At 41.2% G+C, this 27,827-nt stretch overlaps 1 protein-coding gene across 4 annotated transcripts; it reads left to right on the top strand.

The window, feature by feature from the left end:
• Positions 1-518: 518 nt before the first annotated feature.
• Positions 519-25,954, top strand: LOC118880322 (serpin B3-like). Of its 4 annotated transcripts, XM_036823950.1 has the most exons (9): positions 571-715; positions 1,462-1,651; positions 2,291-2,347; positions 3,727-3,855; positions 4,170-4,287; positions 5,397-5,539; positions 5,841-5,996; positions 6,945-7,184; positions 7,299-7,782. In XM_036823950.1, the coding sequence occupies exons 1-9, from the start codon at positions 615-617 to the stop codon at positions 7,347-7,349; spliced, it is 1,185 nt and encodes a 394-aa protein (XP_036679845.1). In that variant the 5' UTR covers positions 571-614; the 3' UTR covers positions 7,350-7,782. The 4 variants fall into 4 exon arrangements, with proteins under 4 accessions (XP_036679843.1, XP_036679845.1, XP_036679842.1 ...); XM_036823948.1 differs by lacking the exons at positions 1,462-1,651; positions 2,291-2,347; positions 3,727-3,855; ... (3 more) ...; positions 6,945-7,184; positions 7,299-7,782 and adding exons at positions 19,003-19,192; positions 19,827-19,883; positions 21,262-21,390; ... (2 more) ...; positions 23,375-23,530; positions 25,124-25,954 and having other exon boundaries at positions 519-715; XM_036823947.1 differs by having other exon boundaries at positions 572-715; positions 6,945-7,782.
• Positions 25,955-27,827: the final 1,873 nt, after the last annotated feature.

The following is a 27,827-nucleotide window of genomic DNA, read 5'->3' as shown; positions in this document are numbered from 1 at the left end:
TTACACTGCAGAGAAATGAGCTTCCGACTGACCTTAGAAGTCATTGGCCATCTGGGATTGGCTGCAAGGGGCATGGGGGTCACAGGGAGGACCACGGCCAAGGTCCAGCCTTTAGGGGAAGGCAAATGATGCCTGTTCTCCACCTACTGCTGAGACACTTCGCCAGGATCTCTTAAGTTGAGAATTGGAGCTATTTTCCTGGTTATACAGAATAATTCTGAAGGAAATGGTGAGGTTGGAGAAGCCCTTTCAGAACATAAAATAGAAGATATAAGCTTTTTAATTCTCGGTGTTAGAAGTGGTCTTAAAGACAATTAAACATGTAAGACAAGAAAGATATTTTAAGGGTTATTTCTGCTTGGGCACAGTAGCTCAGGGCATGTGAAGAAGTTACAATTTAACGTTATTCTCCTTGGTGTTGGAAAGGCACCTACATGCATTTCATATGAGCCAGTGATTGCAGGTCACAATTTCTTCTGCAGGTGAAAAGGACGTACGAGAATAGAACAATAATCTTGCCTTTACTCATAGAGACTTCATGCTCATGAAGGTGATGGGTAGCCTGGTGAAGAAATCAGAAGCTGCTTTACTTGAAATACCAGTTGTTGTGAGGGATGGGAGGCAGCAAGACAGAGTTATATAGTCCAGACCTGACCATTCACGGCACATCAGCTCACAGGCTGTCTGCCCCCCTCTGCTTCCTCCAGGCTCACAGGTAAGTGCTTCCAGCAGCTCTGCTTAACTACATGAATCCTTCCTGAAAATAATAACAATCATGTGTGTTACATCATTTATCTAATTTGTTTTGTCTGATTGTATTTTATTCTTTAGCCAGGGCAAAAGTAAAACAATTTTTCATCTCCTTTAATCTTTAGGTAATTTATTTATTTCCAAAAACCAAATGCTCCCTTAAGAGGAAGTGTGATTGGGGGGTAGGATGTCCAGTACCCACAGATCCCTCAAGAAAAAGGCATAGAGGGGCCTCATGAGAGATGGTGGGATGTTACACATCAATCTTTGCCTCGGATCTGTTATAATGCATTTTCTACCCAGTCTTAGTACAGCCAGTAAGGAAGAAAAGATATTCTATTAGTTATCACAAAAGTTTTCTTCTCCTTTTTTTTTTTTTTTTTTTTTTTTTTTTGCCGCACCACACGGCATGTGGGATCTTAGTTCCTTGACCAGGGATCAAACCTGCGCCATCCTGCATGGGAAGTGCAGAATCTTAACCATGCTGCCAGGGAAGTCCCCACAAAAGTTTTCTTTAAATACTATTTCCATAGTCTTCTAATTATGAAATATATACATGTACATTGAAAAAAGCTTTAAAAGTAAAAGGAAGGAAGCTATAGTTTTCAGAATCCCACAACCCACATATAAGGCATTTCTTATGAAAATTTTATTACAGACTAACCTTCCCTCCAAAAAATTCATTATAAAATAAACTTGATGCTTCTCCAGGAGTTCCAGACCACATCAAGCCACCATGAGTTCACTCGGTGAAGCAATCATCCACTTTGCAGTCGACCTGTTCCAACAGATCAGACAATCAGAGAAGGAAAATATCTTCTTTTCCCCTTTGAGTATCATGTCAGCCTTAGCCATGACTTCCTTGGGGGCCCGAGAACACACGGCATCACAAATCCAGAAGGTAGGTCGCAGCTTCCTTTACATTTACCAGTTTGTCCTGGTTTCTCTGTCGGCTTCTGTGCAGATGATCACAGATTTGGCTGTCCCCAGGGGTAGCACAGGAAGCTGCAAACTCCCCATGACTGGGCGGGCACAAAGCTGTGGGAGCATATGCTCTCCCCCCAGTGATCCGCCCCATCTCTTCCCTGTGCCGAGACTTCCTTTGGGAGCTGGGATGAACCCTACAACTGCCCAGTGACCACAGGTGAGGCTTTAAATGGTAGAGTTCAGGTAGAAGTGGTGCACTGACTAAAATCCATGGGAGTCATCTTTACATGTTTCCTCAGCAATGGATGAAAATGAATCAGGATTCTTTGAACCGGCTGGTGATCAACCAGCTTTGTGTTTTTCACACGCAGGTTGTGTTTTTCAAGGAGCAAATGCTTGCATGGAACATTTCTTTGTTCTTTTTCTTTCTTTCTTTTTGGGTTTGTTTTTTTGTGTTTTTTTTGATTTGGCATTTTGTTTTATTTGTTTGTTTGCATTCTTTCTTTCCTTCCTTCTTTCTTTCTTCCTTCTTTCCTTCTTTTCTTTCTTTTTTATTTACTCTGGGGTACATAGATCTCTAAAGTTTCCTTGTCCCACTCTCTGTCTCCTCCAGGTCCTGCACTTTAATGAAATCGCAGAGAACAAAAGAGAAGGAACTACAGTTGATCCCGTGAGTCACAGAGCATTGAATCTAGAAGGAGATCACATGACCAAGAGGTTCAGAGTTTAAACTGGGAATTTCAGATAAACAGGAAAAGGCCAATTTTTAGGGGACATCTTAAGCAAAATAGATTGGACAGAGTTGTTTCTCATATCATATTATGTACTTATTTATTTTATATATTTGTTTTCTTGAAAGGAGAGTAGCATGTTCTTAAGAGCAAGGGTTCTGAAACCCAAAGGAGCTTCAAACTGAAGAATGGTTTTTGTGCCATGCCACGCAGCTGGGAGGATCTCACTTCCCCAGCCAGGGCTTGAACCCGGGCCATGGCAATGAAAGCCCGGAATCCTAACCATTAGGGCGCCAGGGAACTCAGGAGCTTCAAATTGTGCTCTTCTGTTCAGGAATGGGGAACGTGGCAAAATACAACTGCTCTGAGCCACAATTTGACTTCATACAAATTAACTAGGAGCAATAAAGAGTCTGCTGCAAGACATGCAACTACATATGAAACCGGACAACAGTGCCTGGATGACAGAAACCCCCATAAACGTTATGTATTATTATTATAGAATAATAATAACTATAGTAATCACAATATGTTGCTAAAATTATATAATTTTAATTAACCCCTAAATTAGAGTAAGAGCAATAAGCATATGATCAACTATATTTTGGAAAATGATTGAGTGAGAATTATGGTTGGTAGCCTAAATAGTCCAAAACTCTTAGTTAGCAAGGGGAAGGTTCTGGGTGAGATAAGCGTGAGTTGAAAAATTGGCTCTGTCTCCTTGGAGAAGTTTCTTAGTTCTCTGAACTCTCTTGTTTTCATGTCAATTGAACTAAAGACTTAGAGATGCTGATGTACAGCTGTTAGCAGTGTACCAGAGACACACTGCTCCTACTTCAGAGTGACTGGCATAATGAACAGCCAAAGAGCACAATCAAGGGGTCTTAGAAAGTAATCCCTCCAAGGAGTAAAACAGGGCTTCATGCCATAACATAGGGCAATATACAAATTTCATGTTCTCATACAGTTGATGACTGTTAGAGATGCACTATGGTTCTAGCTCAAAGGAGTTTAAGTTTTAGCTGGTCCCAAAACATTTGAGACAATTAAAACACAATCCAATAGTGGAATGGTGCTGCATCTCTAGTTCAAAAGAGAAAAGACTGGAGTGTGTTAGAGCAGGAAGGAAGAATTACCTGGAAGATTGAATGGAAGGATTATGAAGGGTACTTCCGGTAAAATACACCATATATGGGGAGATAGCAACCAATGTCGTCCGTGGGGATACCAAACTCTAGGTACGGAGCTCACAGACCTATGGGGTTGTAGTATTTATGTACAATGAGAATCCAATGAGCTCACTTTCTGGTGTTTGAAGGTTGAAAATACAGGAAATGTTCATCATCAATTTCAAACTCTTCTGACTGAATTAAAGAAACCCACTGATGCCTATGAGCTGAACATAGCCAACAGGCTCTATGGAGAAAAGACTTTTCTGTTTCTGCAGGTAAGTTTCATGACCTGTCACACCTTTGGTCTGCATCCTGGGTCCTCTGATCCCATCTCCTAATGGGGGAGGGGGAGGCAGAGGAGCCTGGCTGACCCACATGGGGAGCATTTGCCCCAGGGGCATTCAGCTCCTGGACCACGACACCCCCCACTGGAGTGTCCCAGAGCCTGACAACCCACCGGGGAAGTGGATGTAAGGATCGTTTCAGGTACTCTCTTTGGTCATCACTGAACACAGTTTAATCTGGGAATACCTGGACAGTTACTGACAAATTACTCTTAATCCCTCCTTTCTTCCTGCCCATGCTATAGGCATACAAGGATAATGTTAAGAAATTTTACCTAGCCAGTGTGGAATCTGCTGATTTTGTCAATGCTGCAGAAGAAAGTCGGAAGATGATTAATTCCTGGGTAGAAAGCCAAACTAATGGTAGGTTATGAGAGAATCACTCCTTAAAAATCACTGTAGAGTCCCCGCTGTGTGTGAACGCTGTGCTGGCCCCTGCATGGGGTGCCAGGAGCCAGGGTGAGATGAGATTACAGAAGATGGAGGAGGGCACTGCAGAGGGTGGAATGGTCCACGTCAGTGTGGAGAGAAACAAGGGGAGCCCAGGAGGGATCCCAGGACCAGCTAAGTGGAAACTCAGCTGAGTCTGTGGACAACAGTATCTCTATGGATCCCAACTCTCTGCTCAAACTTCATGTTGATTCGCATTTTTTCTTTAAATTCGAGGCTGAACGTCTGGATTATGATCCCTAAGAGATAATATTAAAAGGGTTCCCTTATCCTTTGTTAACTGGCAAACGAGCCGCTCTCCTGCAAACCACCCTTCTTGCCATCTGCAGCAGGAGCAACCTGACCACTTCCCCATCCCCGCATCCTGCAGGGATGCTCACAGCTGTCCTCCCCAACCACGGAAGGCGGCTGGATGATGTCTCCATTCCATGCACCATATCCTACCTCCCATCCTAAATACAGGCCAAACCTACAGCAACTCAACCTGGCAAATGAAGACAAAGTCACCCCGGGAAATGGTGTCTGAGTACATGTTTTCGATTTTAGCGTTCATGTCATTTGTCCTAAAGCACATTCAGGCCCATTTCCTCTGAGTAGTGAGTTCAAGTTTGAAAAAGTAGAAAGCAAAGAAGAAAGTGAAGAAGAAAAGAATAGAAGGAAGGATGGAGGAAACAAGGGAGGGTGGGGGTTATTGAGGGGACAGGGAGGGTGGTAGGGAGGGAGGGGGAAAACTGACCAGTGGAAAGATCAGCTGACACCAGTTCATCAGAATTCAGTGTGAGGTGACTGATGTCACCACAGAGACCAAACACGTTCCCAGTCAGAAGAAGGGGGATCTGCATGAGGGCGACTCCATCAGGCTGGTGCCATGAGGAAAGCTTCACCTTGTGAACAATCGGGCACAGAGTCCCTAATGTGGTGATTTGTGTGAATATTTAATCATCAGTTGTAACCCTCAAGGCATCTTCCAGACAAACCACTTGTGCCTTTCATGACAAACCTTTGATTTTCTTTCTTTGCAGAAAAAATCAAGGATCTCTTTCCCGAACACTCTCTTTGTAGAGTGACCGTTCTGGTTCTGGTGAACGCAGTCTATTTCAAAGGGCAGTGGTGCCAGAAATTTAAGAAAGAAGATACTGGGGAGGAAAAATTTTGGCTGAACAAGGTATTGTCTATAAATTATGTATATAATATAACATAGCTACACATTCAGTGTGAAATTTAAATACCTAGTGATTAATATATAGCTGCTGCGGGTAGAAGATAGGATTTCTCAAGGCTTATTTTCTTGTCTTTTTTTTTTTTAACTTTATTTCGTTGGGAGTCCTTGAAGAAACTCTTGTCTCTAATTCACAGATTTCCGAGATCATCTATTAGAAGGAGGGTGTGTTTGGTATTACAATAATATTATCTTTCTTTTTGACTTATGCTCACTTAGCAAGTTTTGCCACATGAATTTATTGCAGGATACAAGCAAATCTGTGCAGATGATGAAACAAACCGATGATTTCAATTTCACGTCACTGGAGGACATGCAAGTCAAGATCCTGGAAATACCGTACAAAGGCCAAGAGCTCAGCATGATGGTGCTGCTGCCCAATGAAGTAGATGGTCTGCAGAAGGTAAAAGCTGGTACCTCCAATGCTGCCTACTATTGCTTAAATTCCTAGTGAGACACTGCTCGTATGGACTGCTCATAGACTGGTGCTAGTGGCTGGCAGAGCTCAAGCAAACAACAAAAAAATAAAATCAATACCTTAGGGATCACAGTATGATACGAATAGTGTATCTGTACATCACAGGTCACATTAATATTCTGATGAAACTATGGAATGTCAGTTCACAAAAAAAATATACCTAGATACACACAGAACTATTTTGCAACCATAAGAACCTCTGATATATTCCAGTCCACTCATTTGAAGACAAGGAAATTAACACTCATACATAGGTGACACATAGAAATATTTGCAAGTTCACTCACAAGTAGAATAAGGAAATTAAAAACACAAAGTGGTTACATATTGCCCACTAATTCACAGTGCTTCTGTAGACCGTGGACAAATAGATTATCTTGATGCCCACTTTTCAATTTTTAAGTATTTGGTCCCTAAATGCTCAAAATGGACCAAAGGCTCATTCAGAGCCTCATTGCTAAGATTTCAAAAAAGGGGGTGATTATAGAATTTTCCTGTTAGCATTGTTATAATAAAGTTAATATGTAAAAATATCAATAACAATATCTGGCATAAAAGGACATTCCATAAATATGTGTGCATATATATTATACATATATACATTTGTATAGATATTTATACATATGCATATATTATTAATGTGTACATATATACATAAAAATAGCAAAGTCATGAAAATATAAGAACATTTTTTTGATTATATAATATATATTCAGGACTCTGTTATTTTTACCTCCTCAGATAAAACCATATCAACTGAATCTCCTGTATTTATGTTTACTGTTAAAGGATTTCCACGTTTCAATCCAATGTTAAGGGGGGCTCCATGTCCACTGACAATCGTGCCAGTTTTTCCTTTTTCCATTGTTATAGCTTGAAGATCAACTCACTGCTGAGAAGTTAATAGAGTGGACGAGCCCACAGAATATGAGGGAGAGACAAGTGAATTTACACCTACCTCGGTTCAAAGTGGAGGAGAGCTATGACCTCAAGGCCACGCTGGAAGCCCTGGGGATGGTGGACGCCTTCAGTGAGGGGAAAGCCGACTTCTCAGGCATGACCGGGACACGAGATCTGGTGGTGTCGAAAGTCATCCACAAGTCCTTCGTGGAGGTGAATGAGGAGGGCACGGAGGCCACAGCTGCGACTGGAGTAGTAGTTGCTCTAAAGTCACTTATAATTCCCGACTGTTTCCATTGTGACCACCCTTTCCTATTCTTCATCAAGCACAACAAGACCAACAGCATCCTCTTCTACGGCAGAGTCTCTTCCCCTTAGATGTGATTAGCCAGCGGCTACACTCGGGGGACATTCACAGAGCTGTTCCCGAACCTTGATTGCTGGAAGTAACAGGTTCTCTTTGATCCATTTTCCTTTCCAAACTCATAGTCATCACTAAGAATGTGTTGGTTGAAATACCATGTCTATCTGTCTCTCTCTTTCTACAAACCCCTGTAAACCTACTCTGTCTCCCCATGGTAACTCCTCTTCGGACAAGATGTTCAGTATATTCTAAAAGGTTATTTCAACACTCTATATTCTACAAAGTTTGAAATATCATACCTCCTATTTCAGAAATTATATCTACTATTCAAAACTATTCACTTAGACACATTTATTTGAATTTAGGTGATATATGGGACCCTTACATGTCTAAATTTTTTGATTTTGTGAAATGCATTATCAATAAAACAATGACTTATTCTTGTCATTCTTTTTTTTTAACATCTTTATTGGAGTATAATTGCTTGACAGTGTTGTTTTAGTTTCTGCTGTATAACAAAGAAAATCAAAGTGAATCAGCTATATGTATACATATATCCCCATATCCCCTCCCTCTTGCATCTCCCTCCCACTCTCCCGATCCCACCCCTCTAGGTGGTCACAGAGCACCGAGCTGATCTCCCTGTGCTATGTATACAGCTGCTTCCCACTAGCTATCTATTTCACATTTGGTAGTGTATATATGTCAATGCCACTCTCTCACTTCGTCCCAGCTTAGCCTTCCCCCACCCTGTGTCCTCAAGTCCATTCTCTACGTCTGTGTCTTTATTCCTGTCCTGCCCCTAGGTTCATCAGAAACTTTTTTTTTTTTTAAGATTCCATATATGTGTTAGCATATTTGTTTTTCTCTTTCTGACTTACTTCACACTGTATGACAGACTCTAGGTCCACCCACCTCACTACAAGTAACTCAATTTTGTTTCTTTTTATGGCTGAGTAATATTCCATTGTATATATATGCCACATCTTTATCCATTCATCTGTCGATGGACACTTAGGTTGCTTCCTTGTCCTGGCTATTGTAAATAGTGCTGTAGTGAAAATTGTGGTACATGACTCTTTTTGAATTACGGTTTTCTCAGGGTATATGCCCAGTAATGGGATTGCTGGGTCATATGGTAGTTCCATTTTTAGTTTTTTTAGCAACCTCCGTACTGTTCTCCATAGTGGCTGTATCAACTTACATACCCACCACAAGTGCAAGAGAGTTCCCTTTTCTCCACACCCTCTCCAGCATTTATTCTTTGTAGATTTTTTCGATGATGGCCATTCTGACTGGTGTGAGGTGATACCTCATTGTAGTTTTGATTTGCATTTCTCTAATGATTAGTGATGCTGAGCATCCTTTCATGTGCTTTTTGGCCATCTGTATATCTTCTTTGGAGAAATGTCTATTTAGGTCTTCTGCCCATTTTTGGATTGGGTTGTTTGCTTTTTTGATATTGAGCTGAATGAGCTGCTTGTATATTTTGCAGATTAATCCTTTGTCAGTTGCTTCCTTTGCAAATATTTTCTCCCATTTTCTTGTCATTTTTGTCATTTGTTACTTTTCCTTTCTTCTTCTTTTCAACAAAGTGCAAGTGACCCACCACACGTAGAAAAGGTAATTTAGAAATATATTATCATATATGAAAATTCAAAATTGTAGAGCATGATGAGGTTGAAGAGGTGAGCTGTTACCAAAACATGAAATGCTCTGTAACCCATGTCAAGAATTTAAGAGTCTAGAATTCAGAACTGGGATATGAACTGGTAAGTAATAGAGATGATATAAATTTTAGAGATACTGAGAGAAATACGGTAATTGTAGCTAAAGGCAAAGATGGGATCATACTGGGAGAGAATAAAGTGAGAAGAAAGGAATGCCAAGATATGACCCTGAAATACACCAAAATATAAAGGACAAGTATTGACAATTGTTATTTCCTAAAACATAACTTTTCTTAGGGCAGGAAAAATCTTTTGGGGGTGATGGATATACTTAATACATAGATTAGTATGATGGTTTCACATATGTATACACATTTCAAAACTCATGAAGTTGCATACATTAAATATGTACGGCAGTTTCTATATCAATCATACATCAATAAAGTTATTTTTGAATGGAAAGTAGTAAAAATCAACATGTTATGTGGTTTTAAAAATAAAAATAAATATAATAGAAGTGTAATAAAGAAATACATGTAAATACAAAATACCTCCCCACAAGATACCACCTCGTCCCCATTGGAGTGGCCAAAGTTAAAACACAAAGACTGGTCAAACCCCGTGTGGAGAGAATGTAGATCAACCACAGCTCTCCTACACCACTGGTTCGGACCCAAAAGCTGCAACCACTTTAGAAAACAGTCATGTAATTTTATTTGTTCCATCTTTATTGAGATATAATTGACCCATAACATTGAGTGAGTTGAAGGTGTACAACGTGTGGATTTGACACACTTATTTTCTGCAAAATGGCCACCACCACAGCTTGGGCTGACACCTCTATCACATTACCATTTCTTCTTTGTGAGCTGTTTTTGTTCAAGGAGAGCTGTCTCATTGTTGACCTCTGAGGGGGAGTGGAGGCTGGGGTCTCCTACACTGCCATGTGGGTGATGTCCCTCCAGAAAATTGTAAATCTTCATGGCTGAGCAATGCAATTCTAGAGAAAGTCTTCCTCAAGTGTACAAACAGACATGCATCAGTACTTTCTTACAAAGTTAAACGTATACTGATCCAGTAATTATGATCCAGTTATTCCACACCTTGATTTTACCCAAGGCATGTAAATACATTCGCCACAAAAGGACTAGTATGCAAATGTTCATTGAAGCCTTATTTTAACAACCAAAACGCTGGCAAGACCTCAAATTTTTAACAGCTGGTGAACAATTACAAACAAAAGAATTGCACTTACAGGTAAACAGGAAGAAACTACTGATTCCTGCAGCAACATGGATAAAACTCCCACACACTATGCTGTGCAAAAAAGAAGCTGAACAGAAAATGTACATGTTATATAATTCCACTTATATGACAATTTTATACTATGAGTGAGAGTAGTTACATCTCAATACAAAAGAGACCTTTGAAACGGAGCAATACGATCATGGGAAATACGAAGAAAAAAATACAAAAAATTTAATGAATAATTATTAAACACGAAATCTAATATTTTATTGAAACACCGTATCTTGATGAGATGAACCGCAGCATAATTTCTCTGTGATTTTTCACTTAAGATAAATATGGATACTGCTAAACACTCATTGGTTCTGCATCTGACATAGAATCTTGAACTTTGTTAATAGCAGGTTGAGTCATTAAACATTTTTAGAGATGAAATAAATGAGGAGTCACTTCCATAGGAGAAAATATTTATGATGGGATTGATGAAACGGATTTTTTATATTAGTTGAATAATACAGACCATATCGGCAAGAAATTTCATGGGTTTTCTTCATGGTTTTTATCCAAAATATCTTAAAGCTCTATAACCCAGTAAACTTTCCAGTTTTTTGGTATTTCTCTTTTTTTATACATCTTTATTGGAGTATAATTGCTTTACAATGTTGTGTTAGTTTCTGCTGTACAACAAAGTGAATCAGCTATATGTATACATATATCCCCATATCCCCTCCCTCTTGAGCCTCCCTCCCACCCTCCCTGTCCCACCCCTCTAGGTCATCACAAAGCACCGAGCTGATCTCCCTGTGCTATGCGGCTGCTTCCCACTAGCTATCTATTTTACATTTGGTAGTGTATATATGTCAATGCTACTCTCTCACCATGTCGCAGCCTCCCCTTCGCCCCCTGTGTCCTCAAGTCCGTTCCCAATGTCTGCATCTTTATTCCTGACCTACCACTAGGTTCATCAGTACCATTTTTCTAGGTTCTATACATATGCGTACGCATACGGTATTTGTTTTTCTCTTTGACTTACTTCACTCTGTATGACAGACTCTAGGTCCATCCAGCTCACTCCAAATAAACTCAGTTTCATTCCTTTTTATGTCTGAGTAATAGTCCGTTCTGTATATGTGCCACATCTTCTTTATCCATTCATCTGTCAATGGACACTTAGGTTGCTCCCATGTCCTGGCTCTTGTAAATAGTGCTGCAGTGAACATTGTGGTACATGACTCTTTTTGAATTATGGTTTTCTCAGCGTATAGCCCAGTAGTGGGATTGCTGGGTCATATGGTAGTCCGATTTTCTTGTGCCTGATTAAGTATCAGGAACAGCAGAAAAGAATTTGTCATGTGTAAACACATGGGTGGAAAAAGCATACTTAGTTTCAGTAGTTTTTTTTTTTTTTTTTTAATAAAGTAGTGGCTTTTTTTTTTTTTTTTTTAATTTTTATTTATATATTTATGGCTGTGTTGGATCTTCGTTTCTGTGCGAGGGCTTTCTCTAGTTGTGGCAAGCGGGGGCCACTCTTCATCGCGGTGCGCGGGCCTCTTGCTATCGCGGCCTCTCTTGCTGCGGAGCACAGGCTCCAGACGCGCAGGCTCAGTAATTGTGGCTCACGGGCCTAGTCGCTCCGCGGCATGTGGGATCTTCCCAGACCAGGGCTCGAACCCGTGTCGCCTGCATTGGCAGGCAGATTCTCAACCACTGCGCCACCAGGGAAGCCCTTCAGTAGTTTTTGAGGTGCTCTTCTGGTTGAGTCTCCAAAGGAACCCAATCTAGACAACAGTGAAAGAGAAGAAGAAGTTATGTTATTACTGAAAAATTGTCATTACTCCCACTGTCACCTTGCCTTAATTTATGTATATTCTTAATTCAGAATGCCTAAATGCGAGCTAAAATACTACCCTTCTGACATCCCACTCTTCACACGTTATAGGAATCGGTAGAAACTAGGGGAGGCAGAAGCCCTATGAATGGGTTTGTGTGTCTTGATTAATCAGTAAAAGAGCTTTGTCTTTGTTGCTCCCGGGCACCTCTCATCAGTAAGATGTGAAGGAGGTGACAATTTGCTTTTCTTCTGTGAAATGCGGTAGAGTTGGGAAACCTGCCGCTGTGAACACAGGACATTTTTAGGCAGATAAATTTTGGGGAGGAGAACACACACACTTGCGATGTTGAAAATATCATACAATAGAAACAGCTCTGCAGGCAGCGTTAGAATCACTCTCATGTGAAGACCACTGTTTTAGAAGACGTTGGCCTTAGCGGGAGCCTCCCACCCTCACATACAGGGAACTGTCATGGTTCCATGACGCACCGTCCACTTCAGCGGCTTCAGGCTCTCCTTCTCCCTGTCCAGTTTCCTCCCTTCTAAGTTCTCTCACCCTCTCTTTCTCCCTCTCCTTCTCTCCCTGCCACCCTATTCTCTCCCTTAACATTGTTTTTCAATTTCTGCTGAATGACTTTCCCACGCCCATCATAACAAAGCAGCTGATCCCACAACTTGTCACAATAGCTACTAAGCAACACAGCATCTGATGTCCCAACACCCGTCTTACACCTGCGCTTCACGTCTTGCCTCCATCCCGAATTTGGTGCTACATGTGCCTTGCCTTACACCACTCCCCCATCTCCTCTCAGCACATTTCTTCTCAATATGGGACCAACCTGATCCCAAAAATTCCATTCCAAGATGTTTTTCCCAAAGCCATTTACTTACCGTAATAGTCAAGGCTCTAGCAGAAAACAAATGACACAGTCAAATTGGGTAATTCAGGAAAGTTTAACAAAGGGACTATACAAAGTATGGTCAGGGCTAAGAGAAACCAAGAAAGGATGGTGAAGCAACCCATGGCTAGCAACAGTAGGGAGACATTGCCACCCCTAGACGCACATGGCAAGGGCAGGAATGGTGACCAAAATCCAGAGAAAGTAGCTGTAGCTGCAGAAAAGCTGCCCGATAAGATCTGCAGCCTTTGGTAAAGAAATGCAGCCATTGTTTGGCAACCTCGCTGAGAGGAAGCAGGTGACCGAGCGCCCTGCACTCACCCAGCTGCGAGTCTACGCTTGCTTCCTCTCACAGGCCAGATGCAAGGTTCCCTAGAGGAGAAGGACCCAGATTATGTCTCCCTACATCTCTGCCTCCTAGGACCAGGGGAGGTTGAGCCAGTGAAGGGTGAAACTGGAGAAGCAAAATAAAATCCCCAGCACACAATGTCCCATGTAATCAAATTCCTTCTTCCCTCTAGAACTCTCCATCTCCATTAATACTCCAGTGACAGGCATCAGCGATAATTAATGTCTCCTTATATGAAAAGCATATCCAAATAGATAAGAAAGCTCATGGATCCAATTAACAAAAGGACAAATGACATGACAAGATTTTCACAAAGGAGGAGCTTCAACAGGAATAGAGATGTAACATAAAATAAGCATGGATTCCATCCCGTGCCTATGGAATAAACGTTCTGACGTCACCCCGAAAACTGGACACACTTGGCAAGAAGAGCAAAACCATAAATGGTGGAGGGGCAACTGATTTTTAGTGAATATCAAAGAATAACATACAAGATGGTAGGTGGGCACAGGGTAAAATACCTGCATGGCCAGAAACTGGAAAAGGGACACTGAGACAGAGAGAGAACAATGACTAGAAAAGATAGTGGAAACAAGAGAACCAGAAGACCATGTTTTCTTTTCTTTACAGTATGTAATAGGAGAATGGGGAGCTGCCCATAAGGAGAGATCAAGGGACATGCAGTCATGGGGAAAATCCATATTTCAGGTAAAGCAAGGAGGAAGCGGCACAGTCACAGGAAAAGGGAGAAAATACAATAGGTTTATTGGCAGCAGAACAGGAAAGACAAGATGAAACAAGAGGGACTTGTAAGAGATCAGAAGGTAACAGAGTTGAATGGTGATGAGCACAGAGTAGGATGAGTGTCACGGGTGGAGTTGGAGGCATGGAAATGGGGGGGACAGGTGGAGATGACATGAATTGTCTCGATCTTCCATGACATACCTACATGTGAGACCATTCCCTAACTCACGAAAATCAAGGCAAAACTGATTCATCCTGTTTGGATGTTATTCACAACATACATATGTATATCTACATCTATATCTGTAGTGGATACTGTAATTGGCAGATATCCAATTACTGGATGCTCAAAGGATCTTCTCCAATAACCAGTTTACCTGCAAACAGGAACAACAACCTATTTTGCAAGAAGGAAGAAATAAAATGCACCCTAGGAAGGGCAATTCAATAATGCTGACATATCTTCACACCCTTCACAAGGAAGTAAGATATAGAAAAACAGAAGAGCTATTTCTTAACCCACCTATAAAGGAACTGGAAACAGCAGGATGGTTCCAGAAAGTGTCATTTGCTCTTCAGTTGTATTGGGTTCGTGGATTCCTAACGACAATGATATTGGTGTATATTTAAGAAATACCCAAAGACATAGGTTGGCCAGTACTGACTTGCAAAAACTTCTGAGAATTGCTGAGTCTCCTATGACACTGTATGACATCACGGTGTCGTAACCTTGCCTGTTACACGCCAGAAGCACTTTTCATAAAGAGGGCGAAAAAAGCATGACATGGTTTCTTATTTGAAGTAACCCAAGTTCTCTCTAAATCTATGCAAATTCCTGGTCCTTATCAATTAGTGCCTTTTCCTCAAAGCCAACCTCTGCATGACAAACCTCCGTAATTTAGTCACAGGAAGAATCAGCTTAGTCAGTAGTTCCCTTGAGTCCATTTGTCCTACGTTGTCCCCCTGTTGCTTCCTCCAGGCCCAGGCTGAGCTTCTTGCTACTGTCTATGGAGGTCAGATCCCTTTCTCTTTGAGCCCAAAGAAACCCAGTGGCCTGTGATGCAACCTTGACTAGAAGTTCCTATTCCTCGTGTTTGTCATTTTTCATCTTGGGTCTTGTCTTATTTCCCTCTATTTTGGGACTTAATTCCTTCATCAAATGCCAACAGTGTACATCCTCACTCAGCCCCACCCGGTCCCAGCTCAGGGATCGTTGGCCTACAGTATCACTCAGGGGTCACTGCACACATATCGACAGAGGAGCCCTAAGAGCAGCAGGGCTGGGGGCTGGGGGATCAGGCAGAATCATCTTTCAGGTTGAGAAACACAGATCTCCTCTTCCCTTCACCTCATGTCTCCATCCCCTGTGCTTCTGGCACCTTGTTGTAGGTGAATCTTCCTGTGAATAAGCGACGTGCTGAGACTACAGACTCTGTTCCTGGCAGGTGTTAAAACGGACCAAAGATGGTAACAAGTGCTGGAGACGTGCAGAGAATCAGAACGGCACACACACGTACTGCCATCATAGTCTGGTGGGAATATAAATGGTGCAGCTTCTGGGGAAGGCAGTCTGGCAGTTCTTCTAAATCAAACATAGACTTGCCATTGACCCAGGGTTTCACTCGTAGGTAAATGCTTGAGAAATTACAACACAGGTCAACACTGAAATTTCTGCATGAGAGTTCATGTCGGCATTACTCACAATAGTACACAAAACCCAAATGTACATCCACACATGAATGGATTTTTTAAAAGTGGTACTTCATACAATTGTGCATAATAGAGTCATATAAAGAAATGCACCATTTTATACTACAACATGGATGAACCTTGAGAATATTATACTGAGTGAAAGGAGCCTGATAGATAAGGCCACACTCTGTGCAATCCCATTTATATGAAATATCCAGAATAAACAAATCCATAGAAACAAGAAGTAGATCAGTGGTTTCCAAAAACCAGGGGGAAGAAAGAACTATGTAGGGAGCTTCTCTGGGGAGAAATGAAATTATTCTGGAAAAGATCATGGTGATAGTTGCACAACCTTGTCACTGGCCTAAAAACCAATGACTTATACATTTTTAAAAGCTGAAACTTACACTACAGACATTTCTTGGGATCGACGGGAGACTGATTCAAGGACACCCCAAGGATTCCCAAATACAGGAATGCTCAAGTACCTTATATAAAATGGCACATAACCTACATACATTCTCTTTACACTTTAAATCATCTCTCGATTTCTTATAATACCTAGTACAATGTAAAGGCTACGTAAAGGGTCGTAAATACAAAGTAAAATAGTTGCTGGTGTGGGGCAAATTTAAGGATTGTTTTTTGGAACTTCCCGGAACTTTTTCCAAATATTTTCCATCTGGTTGACTGACTCTGTGGGTGCAGAACCCAAGGATATGGAGGGCTGACTGTATGTGAGTGATAATCTCTGTTGGAAAGCTGCTCCATGGTACAAACATCCCACACCTGTGGCAGGGGAGATAGTGGGCCAGATACCCTGGAAATGCAACCCTCCCCCCTGACAGCCATGCCACAGGGAGCAGTGTCCTCTGGAGAAAAACACATCCTTTTCTCCATCTTTTTTTCCCCTCTCAAAGTGATCCATTTCTACCAAATTCCAGCTGGATAGAGCAGTGTGAGGGAATGGAAAGTGAGCACCTGACCCTCTCTCAGAGTCACACCCACCGAGGAAACCAGCCCAACTCCACTCCCCACTCACTGCTCCTGGTGGTCTCTGGATGGAGCCCTAAAGGAGTGTCTGAACCCCAGCCTTCCCTCCTAGTGACTGAGGGGCCCACAGGGGAGCATTTGGGGGACCCATTCCCACCACCTCAGATTTTGCGGGAGGACATTATCTCTTTTGAAAGTTCAGAAGAAACAGGTTCTTGTCATTTAGACACAAGGAGTTATGTCACTAAAAGAGCAGAGTCCGTCAACAGACTGCCCTGTGGGGCGTGGACACACACACAGCTTCCTGAACCAGCTGCCTGCCTGGATACCTCACCTGTGCACTTCACTAACTTAGAGACCTGGGCTTCCGCTCAGCCACTCTGGGCCCCATCTCTGTCATCTGTGAAATGGGGAGAACAAAGGGATCTGCCTGAATAAGGTGTTAAAGAGGGAAATGAGTGAATACATACCCCCCTCAGTAAAAGTCAACTGTTTTAATATTATTCTGCTATGAGAATGCCATGCCCCGAAGAGAATACAGCTCCAATGATAAGAGACTTAACAATGGCATTCAAAAGAACACTTTTTCCTGCTTTTTTCTCACAGGCATTTGACTCTGTTTTCAAGACCACGAATTTGAAGATGGCGTAAAGAATAGCAGGCTAACCGAGAAACGTGATAATTCTGGATTTCAAACAATTTATTTTTCTGATACATCTTTGTACAAAGAATTGGAATAGTGCCACCAAAATGGCCCCTGTTTGGATCCATTGTCCTTCTCACTGAGAGCTGATTACACTGCAGGGAAATGAGCTTCCCACTGACCTTAGAAGTCATTGGCCATCTGGGATTGGCTGCAAGGGGCATGGGGGTCACAGGGAGGACCACGGCCAAGGTCCAGCTTTTAGGGTTAGGCAAATGATGCCTGTTTTCCACCTACTGCTGAGACACTTCGCCAGTATCTCTTAAGTTGAGAATTGGAGCTATTTTCCTGGTTATACAGAATAATTCTGAAGGAAATGGTCAGGTTGGAGAAGCCCTTTCAGAACATAAAATAGAAAATATAAGCTTTTTAATTGTTGGTGTTAGAAGTGGTCTTAAAGACAATTCAACATGTAAGACAAGAAAGATATTTTAAGGGTTATTTCTGCTTGGGCACAGTAGCTCAGGGCATGTGAAGAAGTTACAATTTAATGTTATTCTCCTTGGTGTTGGGAAGGCACCTACATGCATTTCATATGAGCCAGTGATCGCAGGTCACAATTTCTTCTGCAGGTGAAAAGGATGTACGAGAATAGAACAATAATCTTACCTTTACTCATAGAGACTTCATGCTCATGAAGGTGATGGGTAGCCTGGTGAAGAAATCAGAAGCTGCTTTACTTGAAATACCAGTTGTTGTGAGGGATGGGAGGCAGCATGACAGAGTTATATAGTCCAGACCTGACCATTCACAGCGCATCAGCTCACAGGCTGTCTGCCCCTCTCTGCTTCCTCCAGGCTCACAGGTAAGTGCTTCCAGCAGCTCTGCTTAACTACATGAATCCTTCCTGAAAATAATAACAATCATGTGTGTTACATCATTTATCTAATTTGTTTTGTCTGATTGTATTTTATTCTTTAGCCAGGGCAAAAGTAAAACAATTTTTCATCTCCTTTAATCTTTAGGTAATTTATTTATTTCCAAAAACCAAATGCTCCCTTAAGAGGAAGTGTGATTGGGGGGTAGGATGTCCAGTACCCACAGATCCCTCAAGAAAAAGGCATAGAGGGGCCTCATGAGAGATGGTGGGATGTTACACGTCAATCTTTGCCTCGGATCTGTTATAATGCATTTTCTACCCAGTCTTAGTACAGCCAGTAAGGAAGAAAAGATATTCTATTAGTTTTCACAAAAGTTTTCTTCTCCTTTTTTTTTTTTTTTGCCGCACCACACGGCATGTGGGATCTGAGTTCCTTGACCAGGGATCAAACCTGCGCCATCCTGCATGGGAAGTGCAGAGTCTTAACCACGCTGCCAGGGAAGTCCCCACAAAAGTTTCCTTTAAATACTATTTCCATAGTCTTCTAATTATGAAGTATATACATGTACATTGAAAAAAGCTTTAAAAGTAAAAGGAAGGAAGATATAGTTTTCAGAATCCCACAACCCACATATAAGGCATTTCTTATGAAAATTTTATTACAGACTAACCTTCCCTTCAAAAAACTCATTATAAAATAAATTTGATGCTTCTCCAGGAATTCCAGACCACACCAAGCCACCATGAGTTCACTCGGTGAAGGAATCAACCACTTTGCAGTCGACCTGTTCCAACAGATCAGACAATCAGGGAGGGAAAATATCTTCTTTTGCCCTTTGAGTATCATGTCAGCCTTAGCCATGACTTCCTTGGGGGCCCGAGAACACACGGCGTCACAAATCCAGAAGGTAAGTCGCAGCTTCCTTTACATTTACCAGTTTGTCCTGGTTTCTCTGTCGGCTTCTGTGCAGATGATCACAGATCTGGCTGTCCCCAGGGGTAGCACAGGAAGCTGCAAACTCCCCATGACTGGGCGGGCACAGAGCTGTGGGAGCATATGCTCTCCCCCCAGTGATCCGCCCCATCTCTTCCCTGTGCCGAGACTTCCTTTGGGAGCTGGGATGAACCCTACAACTGCCCAATGACCACAGGTGAGGCTTTAAATGGTAGAGTTCAGGTAGAAGTGGTGCATTGACTAAAATCCATGGGAGTCATCTTTACATGTTTCCTCAGCAATGGATGAAAAATGAATCAGGATTCTTTGAACTGGCTGGTGATCAACCAGCTTTGTGCTTTTCACACGCAGGTTGTGTTTTTCAAGGAGCAAATGCTTGCATGGAACATTTCTTTGTTCTTTTTCTTTCTTTCTTTTTGGGTTTGTTTTTTTTTTTTTTTTGATTTGGCATTTTCTTTTGTTTGTTTGTTTGCATTCTTTCTTTCCTTCCTTCTTTCTTTCTTCCTTCCTTCTTTTCTTTCTTTTTTTTTTACTCTGGGGTACATAGATCTCTAAAGTTTCCTTGTCCCACTCTCTGTCTCCTCCAGGTCCTGCACTTTAATGAAATCACAGAGAACAAAAAAGGAGGAACTACAGTTGATCCTGTGAGTCACAGAGCATTGAATGTAGAAGGAGATCACATGTCCAAGAGGGTCAGAGTTTAAACTGGGAATTTCAGATAAACAGGGAAAGGCCAATTTTTAGGGGACATCTTAAGCAAAATAGATTGGACAGAGTTGTTTCTCATATCATATTATGTACTTATTTATTTTATATATTTGTTTTCTTGAAAGAAGAGTAGCATGTTCTTAATAGCAAGGGTTCTGAAACCCAAAGGAGCTTCAAACTGAAGAATGGTTTTTGTGCCATGCCATTCAGCTGGCAGGATCTCACTTCCCCGGCCAGGGCTTGAACCCGGGCCATGGCAATGAAAGCCCGGAATCCTAACCACTAGGCGCCAGGGAACTCAGGAGCTTCAAATTGTGCTCTTCTGTTCAGGAATGGGGAACGTGGCAAAATACAACTGCTCTGAGCCGCAATTTGACTTCATACAAATTAACTAGGAGCAATAAAGAGTCTGCTGCAAGACATGCAACTACATATGAAACCGGACAACAGTGCCTGGATGACAGAAACCCCCATAAACGTTATGTATTATTATTATAGAATAATAATAACTATAGTAATCACAATATGTTGCTAAAATTATATAATTTTAATTAACCCCTAAATTAGAGTAAGAGCAATAAGCATATGATCAACTATATTTTGGAAAATGATTGAGTGAGAATTATGGTTGGTAGCCTAAATAGTCCAAAACTCTTAGTTAGCAAGGGGAAGGTTCTGGGTGAGATAAGCGTGAGTTGAAAAATTGGCTCTGTCTCCTTGGAGAAGTTTCTTAGTTCTCTGAACTCTCTTGTTTTCATGTCAATTGAACTAAAGACTTAGAGATGCTGATGTACAGCTGTTAGCAGTGTACCAGAGACACACTGCTCCTACTTCAGAGTGACTGGCATAATGAACAGCCAAAGAGCACAATCAAGGGGTCTTAGAAAGTAATCCCTCCAAGGAGTTAAACAGGACTACATGCCATAACATAGGGCAATATACAAATTTCATGTTCTCATACAGTTGATGACTGTTAGAGATGCACTATGGTTCTAGCTCAAAGGAGTTTAAGTTTTAGCTGGTCCCAAAACATTTGAGACAATTAAAACACAATCCAATAGTGCAATGGTGCTGCATCTCTAGTTCAAAAGAGAAAAGACTGGAGTGTGTTAGAGCAGGAAGGAAGAATTACCTGGAAGATTGAATGGAAGGATTATGAAGGGTATTTCCGCTAAAATACACCATATATGGGGAGATAGCAACCAATGTCGTCCGTGGGGATACCAAATTCTAGGAACGGAGCTCACAGACCCATGGGGTTGTAGTATTTACGTACAATGAGAATCCAATGAGCTCACTTTCTGGTGTTTGAAGGTTGAAAAGCCAGGATATATTCATCATCAATTTCAAAACCTTCTGACTGACTTAAAGAAATCCACTGATGCCTATGAGCTGAACATAGCCAACAGGCTCTATGGAGAAAAGACTTTTCTGTTTCTGCAGGTAAGTTTCATGACCTGTCACACCTTTGATCTGCATCCTGGGTCCTCTGATCCCATCTCCTAATGGGGGAGGGGGAGGCAGAGGAGCCTGGCTGACCCACATGGGGAGCATTTGCCCCAGGGGCATTCAGCTCCTGGACCACGACGCCCCCCACTGGAGTGTCCCAGAGCCTGACAACCCACCGGGGAAGTGGGTGTAAGGATCGTTTCAGGTACTCTCTTTGGTCTTCACTGAACACAGTTTAATCTGGGAATACCTACACAGTTACTGTCAAATTACTCTTAATCCCTCCTTTCTTCCTGCCCATGCCATAGGCATACATGGATAATGTTAAGAAATTTTACCTAGCCAGTGTGGAATCTGCTGATTTTGTCAATGCTGCAGAAGAAAGTCGGAAGATGATTAATTCCTGGGTGGAAAGCCAAACTAATGGTAGGTTATGAGAGAGTCACTCCTTAAAAATCACTGTAGAGTCCCCGCTGTGTGTGAACGCTGTGCTGGCCCCTGCATGGGGTGCCAGGAGCCGGGGTGAGATGAGATTACAGAAGATGGAGGAGGGCACTGCAGAGGGTGGAATGGTCCACGTCAGTGTGGAGAGAAACAAGGGGAGCCCAGGAGGGATCCCAGGACCAGCTACCTGGAAACTCAGCTGAGTCTGCGGACGACAGTATCTCTATGGATCCCAACTCTCTGCTCAAACTTCATGTTGATTTGCATTTTTTCTTTAAATTCGAGGCTGAACGTCTGGATTATGATCCCTAAGAGATAATATTAAAAGGGTTCCCTTATCCTTTGTTAACAGGGAAATGAGCCGCTCTCCTGCAAACCGCCCTTCCTGCCATCTGCAGCAGGAGCAGCCTGACCACTTCCCCATCCCCGCATCCTGCAGGGATGCTCACAGCTGTCCTCCCCAACCACGGAAGGCGGCTGGATGATGTCTCCATTCCGTGCACCATATCCTACCTCCCATCCTAAATACAGGCCAAACCTACAGCAACTCAACCTGGCAAATGAAGACAAAGTCACCCCGGGAAATGGTGTCTGAGTACATGTTTTCGATTTTAGCGTTCATGTCATTTGTCCTAAAGAACATTCAGGCCCATTTCCTCTCAGTAGTGAGTTCAACTTTGAAAAAATAGAAAGCGAAGAAGAAAGTGAAGAAGAAAAGAATAGAAGGAAGGATGGAGGAAACAAGGGAGGGTGGGGGTTATTGAGGGGACAGGGAGGGTGGTAGGGAGGGAGGGGGAAAACTGACCAGTGGAAAGATCAGCTGACATCAGTTCATCAGAATTCAGTGTGAGGTGACTGATGTCACCACAGAGACCAAACACGTTCCCAGTCAGAAGAAGGGGGGTCTGCATGAGGGCGACTCCATCAGGCTGGCGCCATGAGGAAAGCTTCACCTTGTGAACAGTCGGGCACAGAGTCCCTAATGTGGTGATTTGTGTGAATATTTAATCATAAGTTGTAACTCTCAAAGCATCTTCCAGACAAACCACTTGTGCCTTTCATGACAAACCTTTCCTTTTCTTTCTTTGCAGAAAAAATCAAGGATCTCTTTCCCAAAGACTCTCTGGGTAGCTTCACCGTTCTGGTTCTGGTGAACGCAGTCTATTTCAAAGGGAAGTGGTGCCAGAAATTTAAGAAAGAAGATACTGGGGAGGAAAAATTTTGGCTGAACAAGGTATTGTCTATAAATTATGTATATAATATAACATAGCTACACATTCAGTGTGAAATTTAAATACCTAGTGATTAATATATAGCTGCTGCGGGTAGAAGACAGAATTTGTCAAGGCTTATTTTCTTGTCTTTTTTTTTTTAACTTTATTTCGTTGGGAGTCCTTGAAGAAACTCTTGTCTCTAATTCACAGATTTCCGAGATCATCTATTAGAAGGAGGATGTGTTTGGTATTACAATAATATTATCTTTCTTTTTGACTTATGCTCACTTAGCATTTTTTGCCACATGAATTTATTGCAGAACACAAGCAAATCTGTGCAGATGATGAAACAAACCGATGACTTCAATTTCACGTCACTGGAGGACATGCAAGTCAAGATCCTGGAAATACCGTACAAAGGCAAAGAGCTAAGCATGATGGTGCTGCTGCCCAATGAAGTAGATGGTCTGCAGAAGGTAAAAGCTGGTACCTCCAATGCTGCCTACTATTGCTAAAATTCCTAGTGAGACACTGCTCGTACGGGCTGCTCATAGACTGGTGCTAGTGGCTGGCAGAGCTCAAGCAAACAACAAAAAAATAAAATCAATACGTTAGGGATCATAGTATGATACAAATAGTGTATCTGTACCTCACAGGTCACATTAATATTCTGATGAAACTATGGAATGTCAGTTCACAAAAAACATATACCTAGATACACACAGAACTATTTTGCAACCATAAGAACCTCTGATATATTCCAGTCCACTCATTTGAAGACAAGGAAATTAACACTCATACATAGGTGACACATAGAAATATTTGCAAGTTCACTCACAAGTAAAATAAGGAAATTAAAAAAACAAAGTGGTTACATATTGCCCACTAATTCACAGTGCTTCTGTAGACCATGGACAAATAGATTATCTTGATGCCCACTTTTCAATTTTGAAGTATTTGGTCCCTAAGTGCTCAAAATGGACCAAAGGCTCATTCAGAGCCTCATTGCTAAGATTTCAAAAAAGGGGGTGATTATAGAATTTTCCTGTTAGCATTGTTATAATAAAGTTAATATGTAAAAATATCAATAACAATATCTGGCATAAAAGGACATTCCATAAAAGGCCATTAGCAATTACTGTAATAGTCGATGATGATGCAGAAGCGGCAGTAAACTTGCCACACTCAAAATACATATCTCGTAACACTGGAAACTGGAAATTCTTAGGGAAAGCAACGTGGCAATAAATGTGAAGAGTCATCAGAATATTTCGGCTTCAGCTCTAAATTCCCCATTATCAATGACATAGGGAATCTCAGTGCTAGGATTTTATCCTATAACAACAAGTCTAAACAGGGGAAAAGCTTTTGGACAGAAGTGGCTCAAAATAATGAAAAATTTTAAATGAGGAAAAATGGTACATGTTTGCATTACCTTCAGTTAGGTTAGGGACTGACATGCAGTGAATGCTTAAAAGATATTAAGTAAAGATATATATACTGAATATCAATTTAATGATAGTATTATGTAACAATGTAAACTTGATTAGAGAAATATATATCCATACAGGAAAAGTTTACAAATAAATGAGGCAAGAAAAAGGAATAAAAGTAGGCTATACGCTGTAAATGCACTATGTAAACATTTATGGACGAACGAACATTGACAAGAGGTTATTTGAAAGTGAAGCACGAAACAGAGAACAAGCCTAAGAAGTGGATGGCTCATCTTCTACAACTAATTTTATTTCGCCATTCTGTTGCATATATGTGTGCATATATATTATACATATATACATTTGTATAGATATTTATACATATGCATATATTATTAATGTGTACATATATACATAAAAATAGCAAAGTCATGAAAATATAAGAACATTTTTTTGATTATATAATATATATTCAGGACTCTGTTATTTTTACCTCCTCAGATAAAACCATATCAACTGAATCTCCTGTATTTATGTTTACTGTTAAAGGATTTCCACGTTTCAATCCAATGTTAAGGGGGGCTCCATGTCCACTGACAATCGTGCCAGTTTTTCCTTTTTCCATTGTTACAGCTTGAAGATCAACTCACTGCTGAGAAGTTAATAGAGTGGACGAGCCCACAGAATATGAGGGAGAGACAAGTGAATTTACACCTACCTCGGTTCAAAGTGGAGGAGAGCTATGACCTCAAGGCCACGCTGGAAGCCCTGGGGATGGTGGACGCCTTCAGTGAGGGGAAAGCCGACTTCTCAGGCATGACCGGGAGACGAGATCTGGTGGTGTCGAAAGTCATCCACAAGTCCTTCGTGGAGGTGAATGAGGAGGGCACGGAGGCCGCAGCTGCGACTGGAGTAGAAGCTGTTTATTACTCAAGTAGCATTCCAGACAGTTTCCACTGTGACCACCCTTTCCTGTTCTTCATCAAGCACAAGAAGACCAACAGCATCCTCTTCTACGGCAGAGTCTCTTCCCCTTAGATGTGATTAGCCAGCGGCTACACTCGGGGGACATTCACAGAGCTGTTCCCGAACCTTGATTGCTGGAAGTAACAGGTTCTCTTTGATTCATTTTCCTTTCCAAACTCATAGTCATCACTAAGAATGTGTTGGTTGAAATACCATGTCTGTCTGTCTCTCTCTTTCTACAGACCCATGTAAACCTACTCTGTCTCCCCATGGTAACTCCTCTTCGGACAAGATGTTCAGTATATTCTAAAAGGTTATTTCAACACTCTATATTCTACAAAGTTTGAAATATCATACCTCCTATTTCAGAAATTATATCTACTATTCAAAACTATTCACTTAGACACATTTATTTGAATTTAGGTGATATATGGGACCCTTACGTGTCTAAATTTTTTGATTTTGTGAAATGCATTATCAATAAAACAATGACTTATTCTTGTCATTCTTTTTTTTTAACATCTTTATTGGAGTATAATTGCTTGACAGTGTTGTTTTAGTTTCTGCTGTATAACAAAGAAAATCAAAGTGAATCAGCTATATGTATACATATATCCCCATATCCCCTCCCTCTTGCATCTCCCTCCCACTCTCCCGATCCCACCCCTCTAGGTGGTCACAGAGCACCGAGCTGATCTCCCTGTGCTATGTATGCAGCTGCTTCCCACTAGCTATCTATTTTACATTTGGTAGTGTATATATGTCAATGCCACTCTCTCACTTCGTCCCAGCTTACACTTCCCCCGCCCTATGTCCTCAAGTCCATTCTCTACGCCTGTGTCTTTATTCCTGTCCTGCCCCTAGGTTCATCAGAACCTTTTTTTTTTTTTAAGATTCCATATATGTGTTAGCATATTTGTTTTTCTCTTTCTGACTTACTTCACCCTGTATGACAGACTCTAGGTCCATCCACCTCACTACAAGTAACTCAATTTTGTTTCTTTTTATGGCTGAGTAATATTCCATTGTATATATATGCCACATCTTTATCCATTCATCTGTCGATGGACACTTAGGTTGCTTCCTTGTCCTGGCTATTGTAAATAGTGCTGTAGTGAAAATTGTGGTACATGACTATTTTTGAATTATGGTTTTCTCAGGGTATATGCCCAGTAATGGGATTGCTGGGTCATATGGTAGTTCCATTTTTGGATCTTTTAGCAACCTCCGTACTGTTCTCCATAGTGGCTGTATCAACTTACATTCCCACCACAAGTGCAAGAGAGTTCCCTTTTCTCCACACCCTCTCCAGCATTTATTCTTTGTAGATTTTTTCGATGATGGCCATTCTGACTGGTGTGAGGTGATACCTCATTGTAGTTTTGATTTGCATGTCTCTAATAATTAGTGATATTGAGCATCCTTTCATGTGCTTCTTGGCCATCTGTATATCTTCTTTGGAGAAATGTCTATTTAGGTCTTCTGCCCATTTTTGGATTGGGTTGTTTGTTTTTTGATATTGAGCTGAATGAGCTGCTTGTATATTTTGCAGATTAATCCTTTGTCAGTTGCTTCCTTTGCAAATATTTTCTCCCATTTTCTTGTCATTTTTGTCATTTGTTACTTTTCCTTTCTTCTTCTTTTCAACAAAGTGCAAGTGACCCACCACACGTAGAAAGGGTAATTTAGAAATATATTATCATATATGAAAATTCAAAATTGTAGAGCATGATGAGGTTGAAGAGGTGAGCTGTTACCAAAACATGAAATGCTCTGTAACCCATGTCAAGAATTTAAGACTCTAGAACTCAGAACTGGGATATGAACTGGTAAGTAATAGAGATGATATAAATTTTAGAGATACTGAGAGAAATACGGTAATTGTAGCTAAAGGCAAAGATGGGATCATACTAGGAGAGAATAAAGTGAGAAGAAAGGAATGCCAAGATATGACCCTGAAATACACCAAAATATAAAGGACAAGTATTGACAATTGTTATTTCCTAAAACATAACGTTTCTTAGGGCAGGAAAAATCTTTTGGAGGTGATGGATATACTTAATACATAGATTAGTATGATGGTTTCACATATGTATACACATCTCAAAACTCATGAAGTTGCAGACATTAAATATGTACGGCACTTTCTATATCAATCATACATCAATAAAGTTATTTTTGAATGGAGAGTAGTAAAAATCAACATGTTATGTGGTTTTAAAACTAAACATAAATATAATAGAAGTGTAATAAAGAAATACATGTAAATACAAAATAACTCCCCACAAGATACCACCTCGTCCCCATTGGAGTGGCCAAAGCTAAAACACAAAGACTGGTCAAACCCCGTGTGGAGAGAATGTAGATCAAC

Source organism: Balaenoptera musculus, chromosome 14 (assembly GCF_009873245.2).
Source record: "Balaenoptera musculus isolate JJ_BM4_2016_0621 chromosome 14, mBalMus1.pri.v3, whole genome shotgun sequence".
Taxonomy (NCBI): domain Eukaryota; kingdom Metazoa; phylum Chordata; class Mammalia; order Artiodactyla; family Balaenopteridae; genus Balaenoptera; species Balaenoptera musculus.
The sequence above is the reverse complement of the archived record's forward strand: the minus strand, read 5'-3'. Positions and strand labels throughout refer to the sequence as shown.

Coding starts and splice junctions, on each gene's coding strand:
- LOC118880322 (XM_036823948.1), top strand. CDS start 615: ATGGGAGGCAGCAAGACAGAGTTATATAGTCCAGACCTGACCATTCAC. Junction 19,193..19,826: donor CGGCGTCACAAATCCAGAAG/GTAAGTCGCAGC, acceptor TGTCTCCTCCAG/GTCCTGCACTTTAATGAAAT. Junction 23,075..23,374: donor AAAAATTTTGGCTGAACAAG/GTATTGTCTATA, acceptor AATTTATTGCAG/AACACAAGCAAATCTGTGCA.